At 37.2% G+C, this 22,543-nt stretch overlaps 2 protein-coding genes across 2 annotated transcripts; both read left to right on the top strand.

Moving 5' to 3' along the window:
* The first annotated feature begins 2,202 nt into the window (after positions 1-2,202).
* LOC131299954 (vacuolar iron transporter homolog 3-like) lies at positions 2,203-3,667 on the top strand. The gene has a single exon (XM_058325544.1). It carries the CDS (start codon positions 2,255-2,257, stop codon positions 2,909-2,911), a length of 657 nt encoding a protein of 218 aa, XP_058181527.1. The 5' UTR covers positions 2,203-2,254; the 3' UTR covers positions 2,912-3,667.
* Positions 3,668-17,494: 13,827 nt separating this feature from the next.
* Positions 17,495-21,205, top strand: LOC131299953 (transcription factor RF2b-like). The gene is made up of 4 exons (XM_058325543.1): positions 17,495-18,305; positions 18,888-19,020; positions 19,398-19,482; positions 20,081-21,205. Exons 1-4 carry the CDS (start codon positions 17,731-17,733, stop codon positions 20,791-20,793), a joined length of 1,506 nt encoding a protein of 501 aa, XP_058181526.1. The 5' UTR covers positions 17,495-17,730; the 3' UTR covers positions 20,794-21,205.
* Positions 21,206-22,543: the final 1,338 nt, after the last annotated feature.

The raw sequence follows: 22,543 nt of genomic DNA, 5'->3' as shown, positions 1-22,543 counted from the left end.
GCATAGATAATCAAATATTAATAAATTTTCCCCATTTTTTTTATTCAAAAAAAAAAACTAATGCAGAGATAACAGTTTTCCCCCAATAGTATTTTTTTTTTTTTTGGAATTGTAATTTTATGTCCAATTTTATTCTTTGTATAAACTAGGTTTAATTAAAAAAAATTTAAAAGAAAACAGAAATGTACCTGGATATACTTTTGCAATAATGCTATAATCACATCAAATGTGTGTGTAAAGTGTTTGTGGATATAGAATTATCGATACTTTGAGTCATGTGCATTTTGCCAAGGTCCCTAGGCCTAAAGAGCGTTTTCGCCTTAATCCTTATCCTTTAAATTTTACCACTTGTATAATTTTTGTCAAATATTTCTCCTCATTCAATCAATTTTCTTTATACTTTTCCTATTTGTCCCACGAATACTATTATAAACAGTTACAAATTTATTCAAGTTTATAAAATAGGTAAATTTTGACTTTAATGAATCCGTTGCTAACATAAGTCAATTTTAATCTTTTTTTTCCTATTATTGAACATGAATCGAATTTTGATAAATACAAGCCGATACTAATAAATTTTCATCTTTAAGTGGGGAGCTTTTCAATTATCCGATTAATAACACAAACGTCACACAAAAATTGGCAAAACCTTTCTTGTGTGATCTCTACTATTTCAATAAAATTACTAGAATTACTTGGGTCGAGCTTTTAGTACGAAGTCTTAATTTAATAATCAATTCAATATGAAGCAATAAAAAACATAATTTATTAGAATTTTGTTTTTTTGAGCTTGTAAAGAAAATATCAGTAAGTCTAGGTACACTATACCATCCACTGCATTTTTTGTGGGACTCACCTTGGGTTCCACAAAAATACAGAAAAATATCCATAAAATTTAAAATAATATATTATGGGGCCCTGTAAAAAATCAGATCAAACAAATACCGGTAAATATTATTTCTGGATTCGTAGGGGCGAAATTGTGCAGTTGAGTAGTTTCGCCCCTATGAATCAAGAAATAATACTTACCCATATACGTTGGAGTTGATTTTTTACAAGGCTCCATAAAATATTATTCTAAAATTTATGGATATTTAATTTTCTGTATTTTTTTGGGACTCGGGGTGAACCCCACAAAAAATGTAAGGAATAATATAGTAGATGAATGGTAATGCATGTAGCCCGGGACCCATATTTCAATTCTACCTAGGGCTCCGAAAATATAAGGACCGACCCTGCTTGCATGTGTATGGTAGTGGGGAATGATGGACAATCCATTTGCATCTGCTTTGTGCACAAGTCAACCAACACATCATGAAGCAGAATATTCCAAATAGAAATCAACTTAAACTTCTCCATTTTCACAAAGGTATGAACGCATCAGATACCACTACCACTACCACTACCCCAGAGCCCACCTCAAATAATAACATAAACCTTTTAGTGTTTGATTTAATAAGTACAGAAACAATGTAGCTAGAGAAGTATTCATATGTTTATATAGCATATGCACCCAATGAAAATATTATGAAGATACTATGTGCACCCGAAACCAATATCGATCTTGTGGAAAGACGAACAAGACTTTTGGTATAACTCCCACCCCAAAACGTTATTAAAAAACTGAAGCTTAATTCTTACTTGTTGCAGTATCATTAAGTCGTCTAAACGACAATACTAATTAATCAAAATTTGTACATCAGATAAAAGAGCCTTAATCTAATTAAATGAAAGAAGGTGCCAAATTCGAAAAAATAAAATAAAATGAAAAAGACCTAGACAATGATACATTTCATTTTTTTTTTATAATAATGTGCTCAACGTTACTATTAATTTTGCTTTTCAAAGTTGATTTATCTGGTTTATTTTATCTAATTCATAAAACATATATAAAGAGATGTACCTGTGAGATTCATGGTTCATATATATAACACACGCAATTAATTTGATTGAATAAATTGCTACTCAAATGTTATTAACAAATGGGCAAATCCTTAACAAAACTGCTATATACACACACAACACAACGGTTGTGCGTGTAGTATTTTTGGATGATTATTAATCATCTCTCTTTTTTACTTTCTTTTATATGGAATATTTTTAAAATGTGAAAAATGGACATCATATCTGTCTCTCTCTAAGTACCACCTCCACTCTCTCTCCTATATATACCTCATTGTGGAGCGTGTGTCCTCCACACTCCTTTGCAACGCATACATACCTATATTCTCTCTCTTCCTCTTCAACTTCCTCCATGGCCACTTCAACCCAATCCCAAACGAACCACCCAGAACAAAAACCCACAATTCCCGACCTCGATATCGAGCAACAACCTGTTGGAGTGCTCGAAATTGAGGTCATCAACTACTCTTCCCGAGCCCAGTGGCTCAGAGCTGCAGTTTTAGGCGCAAACGACGGATTGCTCTCAACGGCGTCGTTAATGGTGGGAGTTGGAGCCGTCCACAAGGACGTCAAGACCATGATCCTCACCGGAATCACTGGACTCATCGCCGGGGCTTTGAGCATGGCCATCGGTGAATTCGTCTCTGTCTACTCCCAATATGACATAGAAATGGCTCAGATTGAAAGGGAGGAAATTAGCGAGAGCGAAATCGAGGAAAGGAAGGGGAACTTGCCAAGCCCTCTGCAGGCGGCGGCGGCCTCTGCCTTGTCTTTCGCCGTCGGGGCGTTTGTGCCGCTGATAGCGGCGGGGTTTGTTAAAGATTATTACGTGAGGTTGGGGGTGGTGGTGGCGGCCGTGAGCTTGGCTCTGTTAGGATTCGGAGGGCTAAGCGCGGTCCTGGGGAGGGCGCCGGTGGTGAAGCCTTCTCTTAGGGTTTTGATCGGAGGGTGGTTGGCCATGGGGCTGACTTATGGGTTAACCAAGTTGATTGGTTCTACTGGAATCTAAATCGCCAGGAAAAAAAAATCTATCAAGAAAAAAGCTCGTAACTCAGTGTGTTACATAGCTCTCTCTCTCTCTCTCTCTCTCCAAAATCATCTCCTATACATGCAAAATGAATCTATAATTAGGTTTCGTTCGGCTAAATAATTCAATTGACTTTTTTATTTTTATTCAATTTTTTTTGTATTTATTAGTTTTTCATTAATTTTTTGAAAATTATTGCATCGCCATGATAAGAGTAATCTAAAAAGTAAAAATTACGATCGGAATCTAATTTATTTGAATAAAGACAAAAATAAGCCAATTTTTTTGTCTTTATTAAAAAAAATGAATTTTGATCATAATTTTTTACTTTTTAAATTCATCTTGTCGTGATGATGCAATAATCCCCCAAAAATTGACGAAAAACTAACAAATACGAAAAAAATTGAATAAGGACAAAAAAATAAGTCAGTTAATTTATTTAGCTGAACAGGGCCTGAATTTTAGGGTGAATTAGGGTATGTATTAGTATTTGTCATAAAGCATATTTTTTTCTCTTTTTTTTTGTGTCTTTTTTGGAATTTTCTTTCTTAATGTAAGCAAAAATAATGTAAAATGGTTGTATGAGATGGTTAGCTTAGCTAGGGGGTTGGGTCCTTAATTATTTCTTGTTTCCTTTTCCTGTTTTAATTTGGGTATCTTTACATAGGTGTGAACATCTTGTTTAATTATGTAGTTGATCTGCAGTTTAATGAAACGATTAATCTTTTTTACTTACTTTTCTATCTCTGGATGCGTACTTTGGAAAGGACTCAATTGATCTTGAACCGGAACCGGGGACGGATCCGGTTAAGCTTCTTCCGACCAGTTTCATCCTTTTTTTTTTATCCACTTTTGGATGGCTCAAATTTGTTCGGAGTGTTTTGGATATTTTTTTATAAAAATTTATCTGAAAAAACCTGAACCGTCAAAAACACTTTTGAATGACCAATTCAAAAAATGAACGTGACGATAACCCCCCTACCTGTATTTTTCTGCCAACAGGATGCCGTTTCATTGGTTGGTAAAATTCAATTTGGGGTTTGGGCGGGGGGGTTGGGGGGGTGGTTTCAAATTCAGATATGTATGACTTTAATTTGCGAATACTTGTGTTTCTTTCATAAGTTATAAAATCCAAGGCAATTTACGCATACTTCAACTAATTTTCAAAGGATCAATTTCAGATAGTCTAGTAGCGGGCGCGCAATTAAAATTGAAGTAAAGTTTTATAAGGACTTGCCCCGTAAAAAATAATAACACATAGAAGGCATTGAATTCGAGACTATACGAGAGAGCTAGCAGACCCCTTAAATCGATCTCGGGCCTACCAGCAAAAATTGAGATTCAAGGAAAATTATGCATATATAAGTGTAGGCCGCCGATCCCAAATTCAGATATGTATGACTTTAATTTGCGAATACTTGTGTTTCTTTCATAAGTTATAAAATCCAAGGCAATTTACGCATACTTCAACTAATTTTCAAAGGATCAATTTCAGATAGTCTAGTAGCTGGCGCGCAATTAAAATTGAAGTAAAGTTTTATAAGGACTTGCCCCGTAAAAAATAATAACACATAGAAGGCATTGAATTCGAGACTATACGAGAGAGCTAGCAGACCCCTAAAATCGATCTCAGGCCTACCAGCAAAAATTGAGATTCAAGGAAAATTATGCATATATAAGTGTAGGCCGCCGATCCCAAATTCAGATATGTATGACTTTAATTTGCGAATACTTGTGTTTCTTTCATAAGTTATAAAATCCAAGGCAATTTACGCATACTTCAACTAATTTTCAAAGGATCAATTTCAGATAGTCTAGTAGCGGGCGCGCAATTAAAATTGAAGTAAAGTTTTATAAGGACTTGCCCCGTAAAAAATAATAACACATAGAAGGCATTGAATTCGAGACTATACGAGAGAGCTAGCAGACCCCTAAAATCGATCTCAGGCCTACCAGCAAAAATTGAGATTCAAGGAAAATTATGCATATATAAGTGTAGGCCGCCGATCCCAAATTCAGATATGTATGACTTTAATTTGCGAATACTTGTGTTTCTTTCATAAGTTATAAAATCCAAGGCAATTTACGCATATTTCAACTAATTTTCAAAGGATCAATTTCAGATAGTCTAGTAGCGGGCGCGCAATTAAAATTGAAGTAAAGTTTTATAAGGACTTGCCCCGTAAAAAATAATAACACATAGAAGGCATTGAATTCGAGACTATACGAGAGAGCTAGCAGACCCCTAAAATCGATCTCAGGCCTACCAGCAAAAATTGAGATTCAAGGAAAATTATGCATATATAAGTGTAGGCCGCCGATCCCAAATTCAGATATGTATGACTTTAATTTGCGAATACTTGTGTTTCTTTCATAAGTTATAAAATCCAAGGCAATTTACGCATACTTCAACTAATTTTCAAAGGATCAATTTCAGATAGTCTAGTAGCGGGCGCGCAATTAAAATTGAAGTAAAGTTTTATAAGGACTTGCCCCGTAAAAAATAATAACACATAGAAGGCATTGAATTCGAGACTATACGAGAGAGCTAGCAGACCCCTAAAATCGATCTCAGGCCTACCAGCAAAAATTGAGATTCAAGGAAAATTATGCATATATAAGTGTAGGCCGCCGATCCCAACTTCTTGTAGGCCCAAATGTAAACATCGCGTACTTGGTAAATTTTTGGTACCAAAATTTAGAAATCTAAATTAACCAAGAAAATGCACTTATACAAAATCTAAAACTTATTCAAGTGAAATACATTTTGTTTCCTTTCTGATCACTTGGTTTATTTCTTTTTTTGAAATTTTTTTTATCGGCACATAAACCGTTCTTTTATATTTATTTTATGTTTTTTGAATCTCAATCTTTGACAGATGCTCCAGTTGGGTGTATGTATTTTTAGAATGTATATATTTTTAGTTGGAAGGTACAAGCTATATATATTTTGAAACAGTTTGTGTTTCGGTTCTATCCAAAGCTAGAATGCATGCAACAACCATTAACAATATTAAGTCATGCCCAAATAAAACATTTGTGCCTAATGAATAGGCTACCAAATTTTGGAGCCCCTTGTTTTGGGCTTGGAATTGGGGGTTTGAAGCTGGCCGTTTCCTCGGCCTTCCCTAGGCCAGCAGGTCTGTGTGTGAAACAGTTTTCTTAAGAGAGCAAAACAGATGTGTTTAAAATACCTGTAAACATGAGGCTAGGTTATGCAGTATGTATAGCTAGCGATATATAGCCGAATACTCTGTCGTTGAGTTAGCAACCTGAATCGAATAAAAAGGTTTGTAGACATAATAAAAAAAAGAAATATATATTTATATATGTCCCTTGGCCCATAGGTCGTGGCACAAGGTTAGAATTCTTGCTCTTCAAGAATGGTATCTCACCGATGGCTCGGCCCCTCGGAAGGAGGAAATATGTGTGTGTGTGCAGATATTAATAATCATTTGTTTTTGGTCAAAAACAAATAATAACCACTTTGGGAGAATCATATCTGCTACATAAACAGAACTCTAATAAGGGCGGCTCCCCACTTTATGAAAAAAATTCCAAGCATGCATGATCAAAAGATATTTCTTGGTTCTTTTGATAAATTAATCGCTATTTTTAATGTTTATGTTGGACAATTTCTTTCTCAAAACTTGTTTTCTGTTTTTTCGTCATGTAAATTGTTTTTTTCAATTTTTTTGCCATATTTTATAGTCAGGTTAGCGGGGTAGTTAGATTAGCACTAGGGGAGTCTAGTAGCTTTTCATAGCTCTGGATCCCAACCGCCCCAAGGGGCCTCGAACCTCTGCCTCCTGGACGGAGGAGAGGGTAGGTTGCCAAGTGCAAATTTGATATGAAATGCGTCTTTCGACAAATTAAAGCTTCTTTTTGCCAAAGATGGAGCGAAAAGAAGGGTAGGCAATATATATTGTTATAACTAGCTTCTGCTTCAACTTTAGTGTCAGACCGCTTTTTTACTATCTTTTCTAAAATCAATTGGTGTTAGAGAGGGCTGCAATTGAGTCCTTTATGGTATTCAACATTATACCCGCAAGTCTGTTTTTAGAATGGTTGCAGAGAGTGACATTGTGTAACTAAGTCCATGGGAGCACTCTGGGCCCAACAATCTCTCCCTCATGATGACGCTCCCTCAACTCGAACGCATAACTTCCTAGTTCTGATACCACTTGTCAGAAAAACCCTAGATCGCCTATGTTTTTCACTAAGAGGGCATTTGTGAATCAATAAAGCTATTGGTACCGACGGGTACCATACCGAAAATGGACCGATGGCCGCTCCAGGCCAACTCCGGCCACCAGATGGCCAATCCGAGCCGTCCAAAAATTCTTTAAAAATAAACTATGTTACGAAAAACTAGGGTCTAAATCGAGCACCTACACATATCGGATGTCGTTGATTCTCACGCAAGTCCTATCGTTTTTTTTTTTTTTAGAATTTTTGGACGGCTCGGATAGGGCCGTCCGGTAGCCAAAGTTGGCCCAGAGCGGCCATCAGTCCATTTTCGGTATGGTACCCGTCGGTACCAATAGCACTTTCTTAAGTCCCGGATCTCGGATGGAGCAAGCGGAAGACAATATAATTAAAGCTTCTTTTTGCCAAATTAAAGATGAAGCGAAAAGAAGCCATGATGATTTATATATAATATCTTTTCAAGATAATAAGATAACAAGTTAATTAATCTATTTTCCTTTTCTCAGATTCGAACCGATAGTTTCTTCGAAGGAAAAATATCTACCAGTTGACACTAGCTGATGTATATTACTATTTTGTGCAGTACGTATAAATCAATTTAGATATTTAATCAAGGGGTGTGTGGCATCCACAAGAAAGCCACATTATACTAGTAGTAATTATTGAAGTACTGTAAACCATTAATCGAGGACAATTTTCAAGGTTTTGGAACAACAGCAGTGCTAGGTACAAAGAAATTGTATACAAAAATTATCTAGAATATACTTTTAGAGGTATTTAATTTAGGGAGTCTTAAATATTCATCCTCAGATCTTACCCCACGTAAGAATTCATCCCGGTCATTTTAAATAGTTATGTTTTCATCCTTTCAGATGGTGAATTACCTATCTTACCCTTTTAATAATATATTCATATATGTTTTATTAAATTGACATCCTAAATTAGTGGGATTCAACTATTTTTTAATTTAGTAGGATTCTACCATTTCCTAATTTAGTGGGATTCAATCTCAATAATTACGGAAGATAATTATGAAAGATAATTTCAAAACTTAAAAGATTCGTAATAACCAAATTTCACTGATTTACATTCGAAAACCATATTTATTTTTTCATTTATACCACGTATTATCATGAAACCTTTTGGAACATGGTGGATTGACCATATTTTTATTTTTTACAAAATTATCATAAAAAATATTTCAGAACATATATAATAATCGTACTGACCATGTTTTACATGGTTAGTTTGTCATGAAAATAATAAACCAAAATCATGATTTCCTAGCGGAACTTGAAAACCTATAACATTCCGGGAAAATAGCCCTTTTTTGAAACATGGTGGATTGACCATGTTTTTATTTTTTGCAAAATGATCTGAAGAAATATTTCAGAACATATACAATACTGACCATGTTTTTCATGGTTGAAAAACAATAAACCAAAATCATGATTTCTCAAAGAAACTTGAAAACCCATAACATTCCGGGAAAATAGCATGAAAAAACATGAATATAAAATGTTTTATTCATGAATATACACCACAAAAAAATATGAATATACAACTAAATGGAACAGAGCTAACCAGCAAAGATGTCGAACATCACTCCAGATCTTGAGCCGCTCTGTTTGCGATGCCAAACTGTAGTTCTACACAAAGTTAAAATCTAAGTACTGGATTGTGAACCTCTCTTCAAGACGAACCTGGCGCACCCCACCTTGTTGGAACCGACGGCGGCTCATCTCAATCCGCGGCGTCTCCGCTTAGCTTCACCAGCAGAATGGGCCTCCAGCATTCGTTTATTCCGTTCAGCTGGAGCCTGGAGATCCAATCGAAACAGGGATTGCATCTTCCCCATGCCCCTGCCGCCGCTACCGATTCGAGTATCGCCTTTGCTAGCCATGATCTATTCATTTCTTCAATCTGCCGTGGAGAAATTAGGCATGCAGAAATTTCAGATCCAAAAGCTTGGGTTGCCGTGTTCGGTGTGGGAGCGTTAAATATGGGAGACGACATGAATTACGGGATTTGGTTTCTAAGAGGCGTTAAATATGGGAGATGCCGTGTATTTCTGGGACTTAAGTTCTTATGATTTCATCCCCAAATTCTTTGCATATATATAAAAGAGTAGTTCTGAGATTATTTTAAAATGAGGATGAAATCATAACTGTTCGAAAAATACAGGATGAATACTTACGTGAGATGAATTTTGAGGACGGATAATTAGCAGTAAAAAAATCTCTGTTCTGAGTGATTTTTGAATATATTTTCTTTGTACCTAGCATTCCTCCGATCGTCTTTGGAACAATACACAAAAAAGTCCAACCAAAGATGATGCATGATGCAATGGATGTTGTAATACAAAAGAGGACCAGCCATTCCACAGCATACACGTGTCTAACAAGGATTGGAAATCGAATTAAACAACCGATCAACGGAAATCAGGCTTCTTGGTTTTGGGTCTCAAACCCAACTTTCATCTCTGCCCGCGGTCCCTCATAAATTCTTTTTATCTATTTCTCTTTACTTATTATCCAATTTTTTTTTCTCAAAATTCAATCCGGACATATCTTCTTAGTGAAAGCCTAAGGATGTTTTTTTGATATTCTTTCCACTTGCGTTTCTTCGATGGGCATTATTGTTGCTTATCCCTTTTTTTTCTAGCTTCCACAATGTATCTTATCGAGTTATTATAAAATCTTCTTTTGCCGAGAAAGAAAAAAAAATCATTGATTAAGAAACAAATCATTTCTTTAACCTATTTGTAATTCTCACAATGTACGAGAATAATTATCTTCTGACTGGTCGATAAAAAAAGGAGTAATGTATGACAAATTATATTTATAAGCATATATTTTAGACCCTCCTCCGCGGTTTACAAAATACTAATGACTTGAACATAAATATTTTGTCGCCGGATGGCCCAAATTGATGTAAGGAAGCGTATGAAACACGAAATTGTTTGGAAAAAGACAGTCACGAACAAGTCTAAACTAAAGACACGTGCACTACGAACAAACAATGTTGAGATAATTCTCAATTTTTTTTATTAATTAAATATCAACCACCTTGCCTGAAGGCTTACAACTCAATTTATAGCAGAGAAAATCCTACATACTAGAAAATAAAGAAAAATGAACCAATAAAATTAGAAACTAACTCTTCATCAAACAAATATTAAAAGAAAACAAAATAAACTACAATGGCGTAACTAACTACTTTAGAATACTGTTTGTAGCAAAAATGGACTGCTCCTATCAACTGAGATCCTTCCTAAATAGTAAAAGCATCTTCAATGGGCTCCTAAAATGACTCCTAGTTAGGCTTCTAAGTGACATTGATAAAGTTTTTTTTTTTTTTTTCGGCAAAAGAAACTTTTAAAAATCTCAAAAGGTTAGATCGAGGGGAACATCGAAAGCACTCAATGCTCCAAAGTGCTTATTACATCGAGGGTGACATTGATAAAGTTAGTAATTATTTCGTCATTTTAGTGCTTTAGTGGACTCTCCAGAGTGGCTGCTATGGTAGGCTCCCAGTTGGTGTACTCAGTTTAGGGAAGGAGGTGACAACCAAGAGAGAGAGAGAGTGGGAGATGGAAGATGGGAGACCCTTTTATTTATTTATTTATTTGCACAAATAAACACTAGGACACACCTTTGAAGCCAAATTTAGGGAGACCAATGGAGTACCCTCCCACTCCTAAATTATAGCAAATTCAATTAGCACATAGAATTGGACCCCACTTTTGCTTATGTGTCAATTTTCGGAGTGCACTGGAGATGCTCTAAGTAGGTAACTGTGTCAAGACGTATATATCCATAATGACGTATTAGTTATCACGCTAACGTGGCGTGCTGATGTGGCGAGGTGTCCAACAATGACATGTGGCACAATCATACTGACATGGTCAATGGACAATTCACATATATAGGTGGTGACCATCATATTGGAGTATGCACCATCTTATAGGATTTTGATCCATACTCCAGAGGTGATATCTAAGAGCAAATTTATCAGTTTCTCTACTTGTCGCTCTTAAGGTAAAATAGAAAACTTCAACAAGAAAATCCCCTTCCAGCAGAATAGCAAAACCTGAAGCCAAACTACATTGTGCTACAGTTCGTAGGTAAATTTATCTATCAACTGTTCACAAGCTTTCCATTTTTTATTATTATTACTCTCTCTCTCCACAAATTAAATCTAGAAGTACGGAAAGAAAAAAATAGTATTATTTTTTGAAGTGATAGTTAAAATAGATAAAGTTGGTGTAGTGTTGAAAGAGATATGAGTAAATAAAATATAAATTTTACACTATTCATTAGCATTTTTACCTATTAGTAGGTGTACTTGCTCTAAGATGCTTTCTACTTGGAATATTGGACTAGCATTCTTCCTCTGCATTAGATGTACTTAGAATTGTTATTATACAGACAAAGGGCGAAATCAGAAATTTATTTTGCCTTGGGCTAATCCAAAATTTATATGTATGAACCAAAAAGAGGCAAACCCAAAAATTTGGTTATTCCATTAGAATTTAAAATAGAGACAGAAATTTTGGTTCTAATTTCCAACGGTCATAGAATTCATCGATGATCAGATTTCCTCCACTCCTGCCACAGACGCGCTAAATAGAAGTCCCAAGACTTGTTTCCTAAAAAAATCCCCTGCTTCCGCCGTCAAAAGGTCGAACTTTTCGGAGAATGAAGTTCCAAAGAAGAAAAGGGGTAGAAGCAGGTCTTTCTCTGGGTTTGCCCTATTCGAAATTAGGAGTATTTAGATGGTGGGTTGGGCTGGGCTGAATGGGATGGTGAAAATTTTCATATAATATATATTTATATTATAATTTGGGAAAGTGCACCTGAGCTACAGCCCAAGTCAGCCAGAGGGTAGTTCCGCCCTGGATGCTGACAGTTTATTCGAGGTTGTCCTTTCAGCGAAGTAAATAATCGACAATTATAGCAAAAACAAAACACAAATATCAGCAGAAAATAGAGGATGAAATCTTACATTGAACACCAGACAAACCAAAAGAATGGTACAAGAGCCTCGTGCGGGGATAAAACATTAGAGTTTCAACTACCAGATACTGAAAGTATGAGATAGGATTAGAAGGTTGGCCAAAAAATGTACGTACACCAGACTGACTCCTGGCTCTAGCATAGTACATGTCACTTGGGCAAATAGAATCACAACAAAATGAATGGGCCGGGGCAACCGAACAAAAACATGTATTGCTGCGTCATCTTATACATTAAGCAATATTAAGTACGCAAGGCTTCATTTGATACAGACATAAAATATACGAAAATGATGTTCCTGTTGGAAAAACTATATGCAAATTTTGGAAATTTTCGTTTTTGAGTTAGGATTTTGCTAGGGTTACAAATTTTTTCCTATAAAATGGGTTGTAACCTAATGTTTAAGCAACTCTTATCAATAATATTCAGACTTTGTCTCTTTTCCTCGTGGACTTGAGTTTATCATTCGTTCGATTAGTACGCAACTAATCGCTTTGTTAATTCCGCTACGTCAAGTGGTATCAGAGCAAGGCTTTGCCTGGTTCGATAGCACCAAACAAAGTTGAAGACACACCCACTGGGCGCTTTGTTAATTCTGCTACGTCAAGTGGTATCAGAGCAAGGCTTTGCCTGGTTCGATAGCACCAAACAAAGTTGAAGACACATCCACTGACAGTGATCGTGGGATTGCTAACCTAAGGAAGATGATGGAGGATAACCGAACACAGTTGCAAGATCGAAGCGGGTTGTTGGCAGAGATCCGAGGATTGTTGCGAGCATTGACTCTACACATCAACCAAAAGCTAGAACGGGTTGAGAAGGATCGCGCGGAGGGATTTTTCTACCGCCAACTTCTTAACGAGAATAGGAACCGCATTGAGAGATTTGCCCGCAATCAACCTATTCACCAAAACGTCTCCGGAGGATATTTTTATTATCAGTACGATAGTAGGAGTGAATTTGAAGGCGATCAAGTTGTTGTTGAGTACCAAAATAATTGTCCATTGAAGGTGGTTGATACTTATATTAGTGTCAAGAAAGATAGTCCGGCTAGCAATATAGAACTATTGGCTGATATTTGTCAAGAAAGGACTCGTGATGGTGAAGATGGTAATGGTGAAGTTTTAGATCGAATTGAAGGCACATGACTAGTCTGTTTTTAATCTAGCAACTTCTGATCCTTGCATAGCCAACTGCAAAGGTGATGTTCCGCTTACTTTAGGGACATCAAAGGAATCAAAACTAAATCAAGGTCAAGACAATTCGCAACATCAACATATATAATGCTCATTTATTAGATTTTTTTGGAGTGCAACAATTTGATTGGGTTCCCAACATTCGCCTAGTGAATCTTGTCAATAAGTTGAAGCAAGATAAAAGATCATTGCATGAACATTTTTCATTGAATAATTTTTGGAAGCGGAGCAAGAAGTTGAAGCATTCCACGTTTTTTGGGTATTATATTGTTCTCACTCAACTTGCTAAATTGGAAGATAATACATCAATCTTTTAGAAGTGAAGCCGAGTGGAGCTCTTTATTGAAGTTCGTGTTTGAGAACATTAATTTGAAGTACAAAATTGATGCAGACAAGCGCCAATGTGTGAAAAGTGAAGCCGATTGGAGCTCTTGATTGAAGTTCGTGTTTGAGAACATTAATTTGAAGTACAAAATTGATGCAGACAAGCGCCAATGTGTGAAGTTGTTTCGAGCAACGAGAACTCGAGATCGAGTTCTTTTGAAGAAAAAGAGATTGATGTAGGACAAATCGTAGGATTTTTTAAATTATGGAAACTTTTAATCAATATTATTCTGAGAGTTTTCTCTATTTTCCTCGTGTGCAAGATGTGCTCGTGGATTTGAGTGTTTATTCGTTTGGATTAGTGCACAAGCTAATCTCTTCATAAAGCATTTGCACGCAGCTGAAATGCAAAATATATGAATACGATGTTTACGTAGACAAAACAAACTAAAGATGTTTTACGAGTAACACAACCATTTATTGCGAAAATATTGTTTAACATTCATCTACAATGAGGGTAAAGAGAGACCTTCAGAGTATATTTGAGGTTGGCCACCCCACCCTCCCAGTGGCATGAGATCACTGGTTTGGTTGAGTTGGCCAACACTCAAATTCAAGTGATTTATGGATCTATTCTCTGGATCAGACATTTTCGAAAGACATTATAAAATCAGAGGAGGAGGATGAATAGTGGGAGACTATTTGTAGGCGATGAGTTAAACATGAACCTTGGAAGAATGAGAGATTTTAAATTCTCTCAACTATAGTTGGGAAACCCCAAGTTTCCACCACCTCCATTTGTGGACCCACCATGCATGTAATGCAATAATCTAAATCTTTTATCTTGTGAGACACGCAAAGTAATATATTTACGCAAAAAATCAGCTTGAGCGGACATGGATAAGTATATCAAAAACTGAATTTTGATTTGTAAGATGGGCGGTATATCTTTTTAAAATTCAATTGACCATAACCCTCTATTTTTTTGAATCAAACTATTGCGGCTTTACCCTGTCTAAAGTTATAAATTGCATTATTACCCAAAATGTGTACGGTGTGTGTCCCGTGCATGCCTGGTGCATGTCTCGTGCGTGTCAATTGCGTATCCAAAACGGGTCCATCACACACAAAAATAAACAATGAAATTTTGGCACCTATTTTCACGTGTCCAAGACGTGCCCAAGCGTGTCTGTGTCCCAAACGTGTTAGAAACAATTACGAAAGGCCCAGAGAAGTGTACATGCTTCTTAGGTGTTCAGTGTGCAGCTAATTAACCGTGATATTGATACGCTATGTATCTTTAAATGTTATTAGTAATCTGAAAATATAAAATGGGGGGATCTCTATGTCCTAAATATCACCATCCTTTATTTTTCTCAGCTAAATCAATATCATTGGTTTTAGAAACAGAGGCGATTAAGAAAACAAAAATGATAGCAATGCCCCAGTTCACAAACCATTTCTCATTCTAATTCAACATCTACTGAGATTGGCAGCTATCAGAGGTGTAAAACACAACTTCAATTTATCTAAGGTTACATGACCATGTAAATCTCACCCTATCAAGCAAAATATTGGAGGCTTTGAAGTCCCTGTAAATAATTTGCGCCTAACGGCTAGGTCTTGTGGCGTCTGGTGGATCTATCTCCTCGCGAGGTCTCCCACCATGCAACATAGTCGGATGTTGCCGGGCTAGCTTAACGGCAAGAGGGGCCTTGCGGCAAGCTTTTGGAGTGGCAGGTGGAACTGAGCAAGGATGTGCTCGATGCTTCAATGGGCGACGTCAAGACTGCAGTCATCAACGGCGTTCTTGGATCCTTGGATCTAGATTTTTAGATTGTTTAGGAGGATCGAATCGATGGTCTCTCAGCGACGAGTGCAATTTTGTTCACCCTCCTTAAAAGAGGGTGAACATTACCCTCTCTCTTATTGGTTGAAATTGTGTGGACCCCGTCACAAAGTGAAGTCATGCTTACCATGCAATACACTTTTGAGTAAGCATGACATCATTTTGTTGTGGGGTTCACATCATTTCAACCAATATAAAAGAGGGCAATGTTCACCCTCTTAAGTGGAGGGTGAACAAAACTCAACTCCTCAGGGACTTGGGGTTAAGGAGTTGGATGGGATTGGACGGCGTGGCTCATTGGTCATCAAGATTTCTAGTGGCTTCGTTTTTGGCCTTGTGGGTGTTGTCTGGTGATGGTGGGCTGCTTGTGGGGGAGGTGGTTGGCGGTGGGGTGTGCGGCGTGGACAGCTTGGGATATTTTTTTGGGTTCTCAGTTCTCACAAGAGTAGACAAGCATATGGCATTGAAGGTAATAGGTAATTTTGTAGAATAAATATCATTTTTTTTCTTTTGTATCTAAAATCAAATTTCGACAAAATTTGTTAAAAAAAATGCAGGTTTTAACTTACTTTTTATTTGGAGGAAATGTTTTACAATTTGATTTTTTGTAATATCTCATCAATACCAAAAAAAAAAAATCAACTATTTGTCACAAAATATACGAAAATATAAGTTTATGACTCGTCAAGATCAATATTTAAGGAAAATGGAATATTTACACTGACAAATTTTATTCCAATAAAACTCAACAAATTAATTTAAAATTGATGAACGACTCGGATCATTTGAGTGAAACTCTGACTGATCCTCCCACACTCATCTGTTTAGGATTTTGAGATTGGGAGGAGAAAGACAGTAGGAGGACTAGATAATTTGTCCAAAGAGAGCCAGAGAGAGGTCATTAAAACTCTCACCCGTTCCCATTTACAGTTCCTTCAAAAATAATAATCTGTTACCCATTTAGAATTGAGTGGTGCAGATTTTTGCACTTGAATTCAACAGTGAGACTTATGTTACCACTTGAGAAAGTGATAGCTTCCAAATCACTAGGGAGCATAATAGCTGGAGCCCACGTGAAGACGACCCTCCACATCGTACTATAGGTTGCAGGTAAAACCTTCGTAAACGTGCAAGCAGTGGAGAATTTATATGCACACAGAAACTTTCACTGTTATTAGAGGCGACAATTTGGATTTTGTTTCGCGGATCCGGCCAAACCCATTCATATTCAAATATGATTTTTAATTTGGTCAACTTAATAAATCCATTGATTCTACAGATTGGTAATGGATTGAAAATGAATCCACAGTTGAACCGCACGTGTGAGTCATGTTATAATAATTAATCAAATCACAGACGAGTGACATGCCGAATTTACGCAGGCAAATGTTGGTCCCATGCACCAACGGCCGCATTTCCGAAGAGAAACTCCACCCGTTCGTTTTGAGATTTTTGGTAATGAGTGGAGAGAGATAGAGATAGAGAAATAAGAGTAATAATTGAGAAAAAATTTATTGAAAATCATGTGCAGAAAAAAAATCTCAAATCCAAAATCTCAAAACGAACATAATCGTATGAGTCGATGAGGGAATCGACAATGATGATGAAGAACGAATGGCGGGAATGGACATCGTGCCGGACGTGTAGTTTAATGTCATTGGATCCCACTCGCTCTCTGGTCGTGCCCATATTCAACCCATATTGGGAAAGTAGGAAGAAAAAAAGAGGAAAACAGGTCAGGTTGTGTTTGGGTATGACTTGATTCATATTTGACCAGTCCTGTTTCAACCCGTCTAATATTAACTAGTATTCGACCCGTTCATATTCAACCCACGATCCGTTTCAATCCGCCCAAACTCATCTATTTGCAACCTCTAGATACAATCATGAATTTCGAAACACACATCCATCCTACTAAGATTAATCATCTCCAGAAAAATAGAAGACAAACTTGGTCATGCTCTTCGCCATAATATAGGTGGAGACAAGATTCCTAATTTTGTCACTCGTTATTGATGTGCCATTTATTCGTTGGACGTGCATAAATTCTTATGCTCACACAACTCGCGTATAGAATTTAATCTCGTAGGGAAAATCCCTCCCTTCTCTCCCTCTTCTCTCTCTCTCCCTCTCTCTCTCCTTCGAAACCCAATTCAATTGTTGGGTGGCGAAGAATGTAGGATGTAGTTTCAATGCCCAATCGAAATGCAGGGTCAACCAAACCCTAATAATCTCTATGCTTATAACAGTAACAATTACAATAGTAATAGCCAGGCAATTTTGACATCCTCTCATGGCGCCTTCAACAACCCATCACCGACCACACTAACGCCGCCGCCGTCGCCGCCAATCCTGGCTTCTTTCCATGGGGTCAACCACGGTCGAGCCCTCTCGGATGGTGATTTCTTGGACCTTGGCGGCGATCCCTTCAATGACTTTGACGATGACTTCTTATCCTCCCTTCTCGATGTTCAAAATCTTGGGTGGAACCAGGAAAATGACGGCGGTGTTTGTTTGATGGATCAAGACGGGGGTAGCGGTCATGAATTGAAAAATCATAACAATGCTCAACATGGGAACACCCATTTGTTGGAAGAAGGTGGCGGTGGCGGTGGCGGCGGCGGCGGCAACGAATTGAAAAATCATAACAATGTGGACCATGGCAAAAGTTGCTTGATTGAAGGGTCACGCCAGCAGCATAATAATGAGAAGAAGAAGAGAGGCCCACGTCGTTATGATTTGCAACATATTTTGACCGTTGACCCAGAGCACGGCAAGAGGTGAAAATTTTATAAAATGAGATTGATTTTATATATAGTTTCTTGTTTTGATTATTTGCATTTAAATAAGTCACAAATCAGCTGGGAAAACAAAAACAAAAAAAAAAAAATTTGATATTGGTTTGGCAGCACGGTTTACCTAATTAATAAGGCATCAATGTGTTACTAACTTACTATATATTTCTTCTTTTCAAGTATAGTTTATGCGTTTTCACTTTCCATAATAGTCCTTAGCACCACTAAACATAGTTGTTAGAATCGCACGACACGACTTATCGGATAACTCGATACGATTCAATGGGTTATTGTTACATATAGGTTGCATGAATCGGAAATAGGTGCGGATCGATCGTAACCGAATCGGTGATCCAAGTCGGTGAATCGTCCAATTTACTTACGATTTGCTAAATTCGATTTTGACTACTTTTTTTTGTGTTTATGTTTTTGGAGAAGGGTTCTACACAAATCTTTTTGTTTTTGTTTGAATAAGCCTATATTTTCGTATTTATGTCTCACAGTATCGTCTGGATCGATCTTTGATTTCGTTTTTGGGGATTCTGCTGACATAGTCGTTGAATATAGGCTTATGGAAAGTAGGCAGTATATGGCTCGTTCGAGAGACAAGAAGGTTCGCTATCTATCCGAACTTGAGGAAAAAGCTCGATTCCTTGAATTCGAAGCAATAAATCTCTCCGCGAAACTCACAACTTGCCAGGTTCGTCCCATTTGATTTGTATAGTTGCATTCTAGTGTCCAGTTTGTCTATTTGAGATATGTTTTGATGCCCTTAGCAGTAAAGAGACCAGGAAAGTTAGTATTTGATCATTTTCTTGTACACTAAACCTTATGTATAGATGAAAATTTGTGAAACATAAATCCAAGCTGAACAATTTTCGTAATGCATAAATCTTCTCCCAAGACAATATCGATTGATCCATCACGACGTAAATTGTGTTGGTTCTTTGCAGTACTAATACGTGTTCGTTGTGTTTACTCCTGTCATCGTACCCGCCATTCCGCACTCTCTTAAACGCTACATAGTTTGCTACATAAGAAACTTATGAGCTGATTCTTTCTTGTTTTACTGTTTAGAGAGACAAAATGGGCCTGACTACAGAGAATGTTGAGCTCAAAACCCTGCTAGAAATTAAGCAGCAACAAGCTGAATTACGCGATGGTAAGTTTCTGGCAAACTTTGAGTATTTGTCAATGTCTACCGTGAGAATTCGATTGTTTTCTCTTTCAGTTTAAAACTATAAGAAATGTACTGATCGATTTGTTTTTTTGGCCGGAGATGATGGTCATGTGAGAATGCGCATAGGAAAGCACCGATAAGTTTTAGTATGAATGATAATCCTTTTAGTGTCCTTTTAACTGATGTCAAGTTTAAGATTTCAAATGCTGGCATTACGTTTATAAGCTGAAGAAATAGCATCGAATACTCGGTGTTTATCAATCTACTTCCCTTTTCATGTATCAAAATTTGCATGTACTAGGTTCTCGGTCCTAAATCTCGCACTTTTTGTGACATAAAATTCCTTCGAATATGTTTGGACTGTCGAAAGTGCTCTTCGAAATTCAATGGAGGACTCCCGAGTGGCTTTACATGATATGTTGCACAAAACACCAATCCATCAAGTGGCTCATGTCATGTCTTCTTCTTTCTTGTAAAACTTTTGTTCTGTTCTTTCATCTGGTAATTTACTCTCGATTGCAATGTCCATTCTATTGTGTACCTGTGACAAGTTTTTGGTCTTCTTACATGGTCATCACAGCTTTAGGTGAAGCACTGCAGCAAGAAGTTGAGAAGCTCAAGATTTCGAACGGAGGAATACAAACTCCACCCGAATCGTTTATCTTGGGAGTGCAGCCAAACACCCCATTAGCCTGCCTCTCACCTACGCAACCACTTGTGCAGTACAACTCGTTAACCTCCCCATCGTCTATGCAACCGCCGGTGCAATATAAGCCTGTAACCTCCCCATCAACCTTCCAATCACCCCTGCAGAGCAGCCCGTTCACCTCCCCATCAACCCTGCAATCACCCCTGCAGGGCAGCCCGTTCACCTTCGCATCAACCTTGCAATCACCCCTGCAGCGCAGCCCGTTCACCTCCCCATCAACCCTGCAAGCACCCTTGCAGAGCAGCCCGTTCACCTCCCCATCAACCTTGCAATCACCCCTGCAGAGAAGCCCGTTCGCCTCCCCATCAACCTTGCAATCACCCCTGCAGAACAGCCCGTTCACCTCTGCATCATCACCCCATGTCGTGTCCCACAGCCCAGTTGCCTCCCCTTCACCGTCAACTTTTAAAACTATGTCTCACAATCCGGCAGCGCCCCCCTCTCCACAGACAAGAAACAATGTCTTCCCGCTTCCGAAAGCGCCAAGCGCCGCGCTTTCCCAGTTGTCACCGTTGCATAATTCGGGATCTAGCTTGTTGAGTCGCCGTGGTCGTCCAGCAAACCTGCCAACTCCCCCTAAGTAGAAAGAGTCACTCAGCATCTTGCAAGGGTTGATATCCGTTACGGAGGATCAAAAAATCTCTCTTTCCGTGTCAAAAAAATTGTCGGGTTTGCAACACAAAATTGAAAACAATGTACTATTTTTATCAGAAAAATCCCAACATTTTTTGCATAACTTGCCTTAAATTTAAATTTTTCATGACAAAAACACGTTTTTTAGTTGTCATTTTGCACACCGGACAATCTTTTTGGAATAGAGATAGTATGAAAATGTTGAATGTCCTCAAATTCTTGGAAGGTGTGAAAGTAAGAAGCTGTCAATTGTTCTATTCCGTCTGACCAAAAAAAAATGAAGCTGTCAATTGTGCACCTGTGTATATTCCCATGTATTGCCTTTAAATCTGACGAAATGTATATTCACATTATTCACGTAAATATCTATTGGTACTCTGTTGAGTATTGAGTTGTTTTTTAATTGGGTTCCACGGGTTATGTATTGTACTATTCAACATTTCATGGAGAGCGTCGTCATATGGTGTCCCGTCAATTCTTTTAACAAGAACAAAATTACAACAAAACAAAATAAAATAAAATAAAAGCTGCTCAATTGCAACACCAAAATGTTCAATATGGGGCACAAACTAACCTTTGAGGGATAATTGTTTACCTGAACAATTGAGTTTTATTTTTCTCTTCATTTTTAGTACTCCCTCCGTCTCAAATTGGATGACAATTTTTGAAATCTGTGTCAATTTCAATTCCTTATATCTTTCAATATGAATCTCAAAAAATATGCAATATGGATCTTGTTTGATAGTTCTCGATTAGTTCTATTATACAAAGTTTTCAAATTCGTGAAAAACATTATAGATTGAAAGATATAAGCAATAAAAAATGGCACAAATTTCAAAAATTGTCATCCAATTTGGGACGGAGGGAGTATGTGCTTATTGTCCTAATCTACTTTATCACAACTTTATATTAATTAGGTCGTCGAACAAATCTAATTGCATCATGCATAATGGCCTACTTGGGGTCCATTATTTTAAGCTGGTGCGCATGCACCACATACTGGCAGGTTCAGACTTTCCACCACATGCCAAACTTACCACGCTTGAAAGTCAACGTGCTAACACATATCACTAGCTAACTGGTGCAGCCGGACCGTTGATTTCGGCAAGATATGTTTTTTAACTTCACCCAGTTATAAATAGCTTTTGCTAGTAAAAATTTGTTTTTAATTTGGACCACTGACTGTTGAAATCAACGGTTCAAATGTGCACAACACGGTACTGAGCACCCCATGCACAACACCATCCCACAGCTCAGAAAAAATACTAGACCCCATGCATTCATGCACTTTGAGATGGAAAAAAATACTACAGAACTAAGCGTATAAGACCATCCACAGTGGAATAACCAAATCATGAGGTTGTTAAAATTAACAATGTTCTGTAAAAAAAGTGTTTCATAGTGGCATAACCAAACTTAACAATCTCTTAGCAATTCATCAAATTTTGGTCATTAAATAATTAAAACTAGCAACATTTTGCCAATAACCAAAACTAACTAACTCTCTCTCTCTCTCTCTCTCTCTCTACAATGTTTCTAAGAAAAACATTTTTAAAAGTAGTTTTTTTTTTTTTTGCAAAAATAGTTAAACTATTTTTGGAAAACTGTCCTCTCTTTTTTTTTTTTCGAAAGCTGTGTTATTTAAAAAAATTGTCTTTTTTTTCAAAAACGGTTGTTTTAAAACTTTTTCGAAAAAGTGTT

The sequence above is a fragment of the Rhododendron vialii genome, chromosome 9a (assembly GCF_030253575.1).
Source record: "Rhododendron vialii isolate Sample 1 chromosome 9a, ASM3025357v1".
NCBI lineage: Eukaryota > Viridiplantae > Streptophyta > Magnoliopsida > Ericales > Ericaceae > Rhododendron > Rhododendron vialii.
The sequence above is the reverse complement of the archived record's forward strand: the minus strand, read 5'-3'. Positions and strand labels throughout refer to the sequence as shown.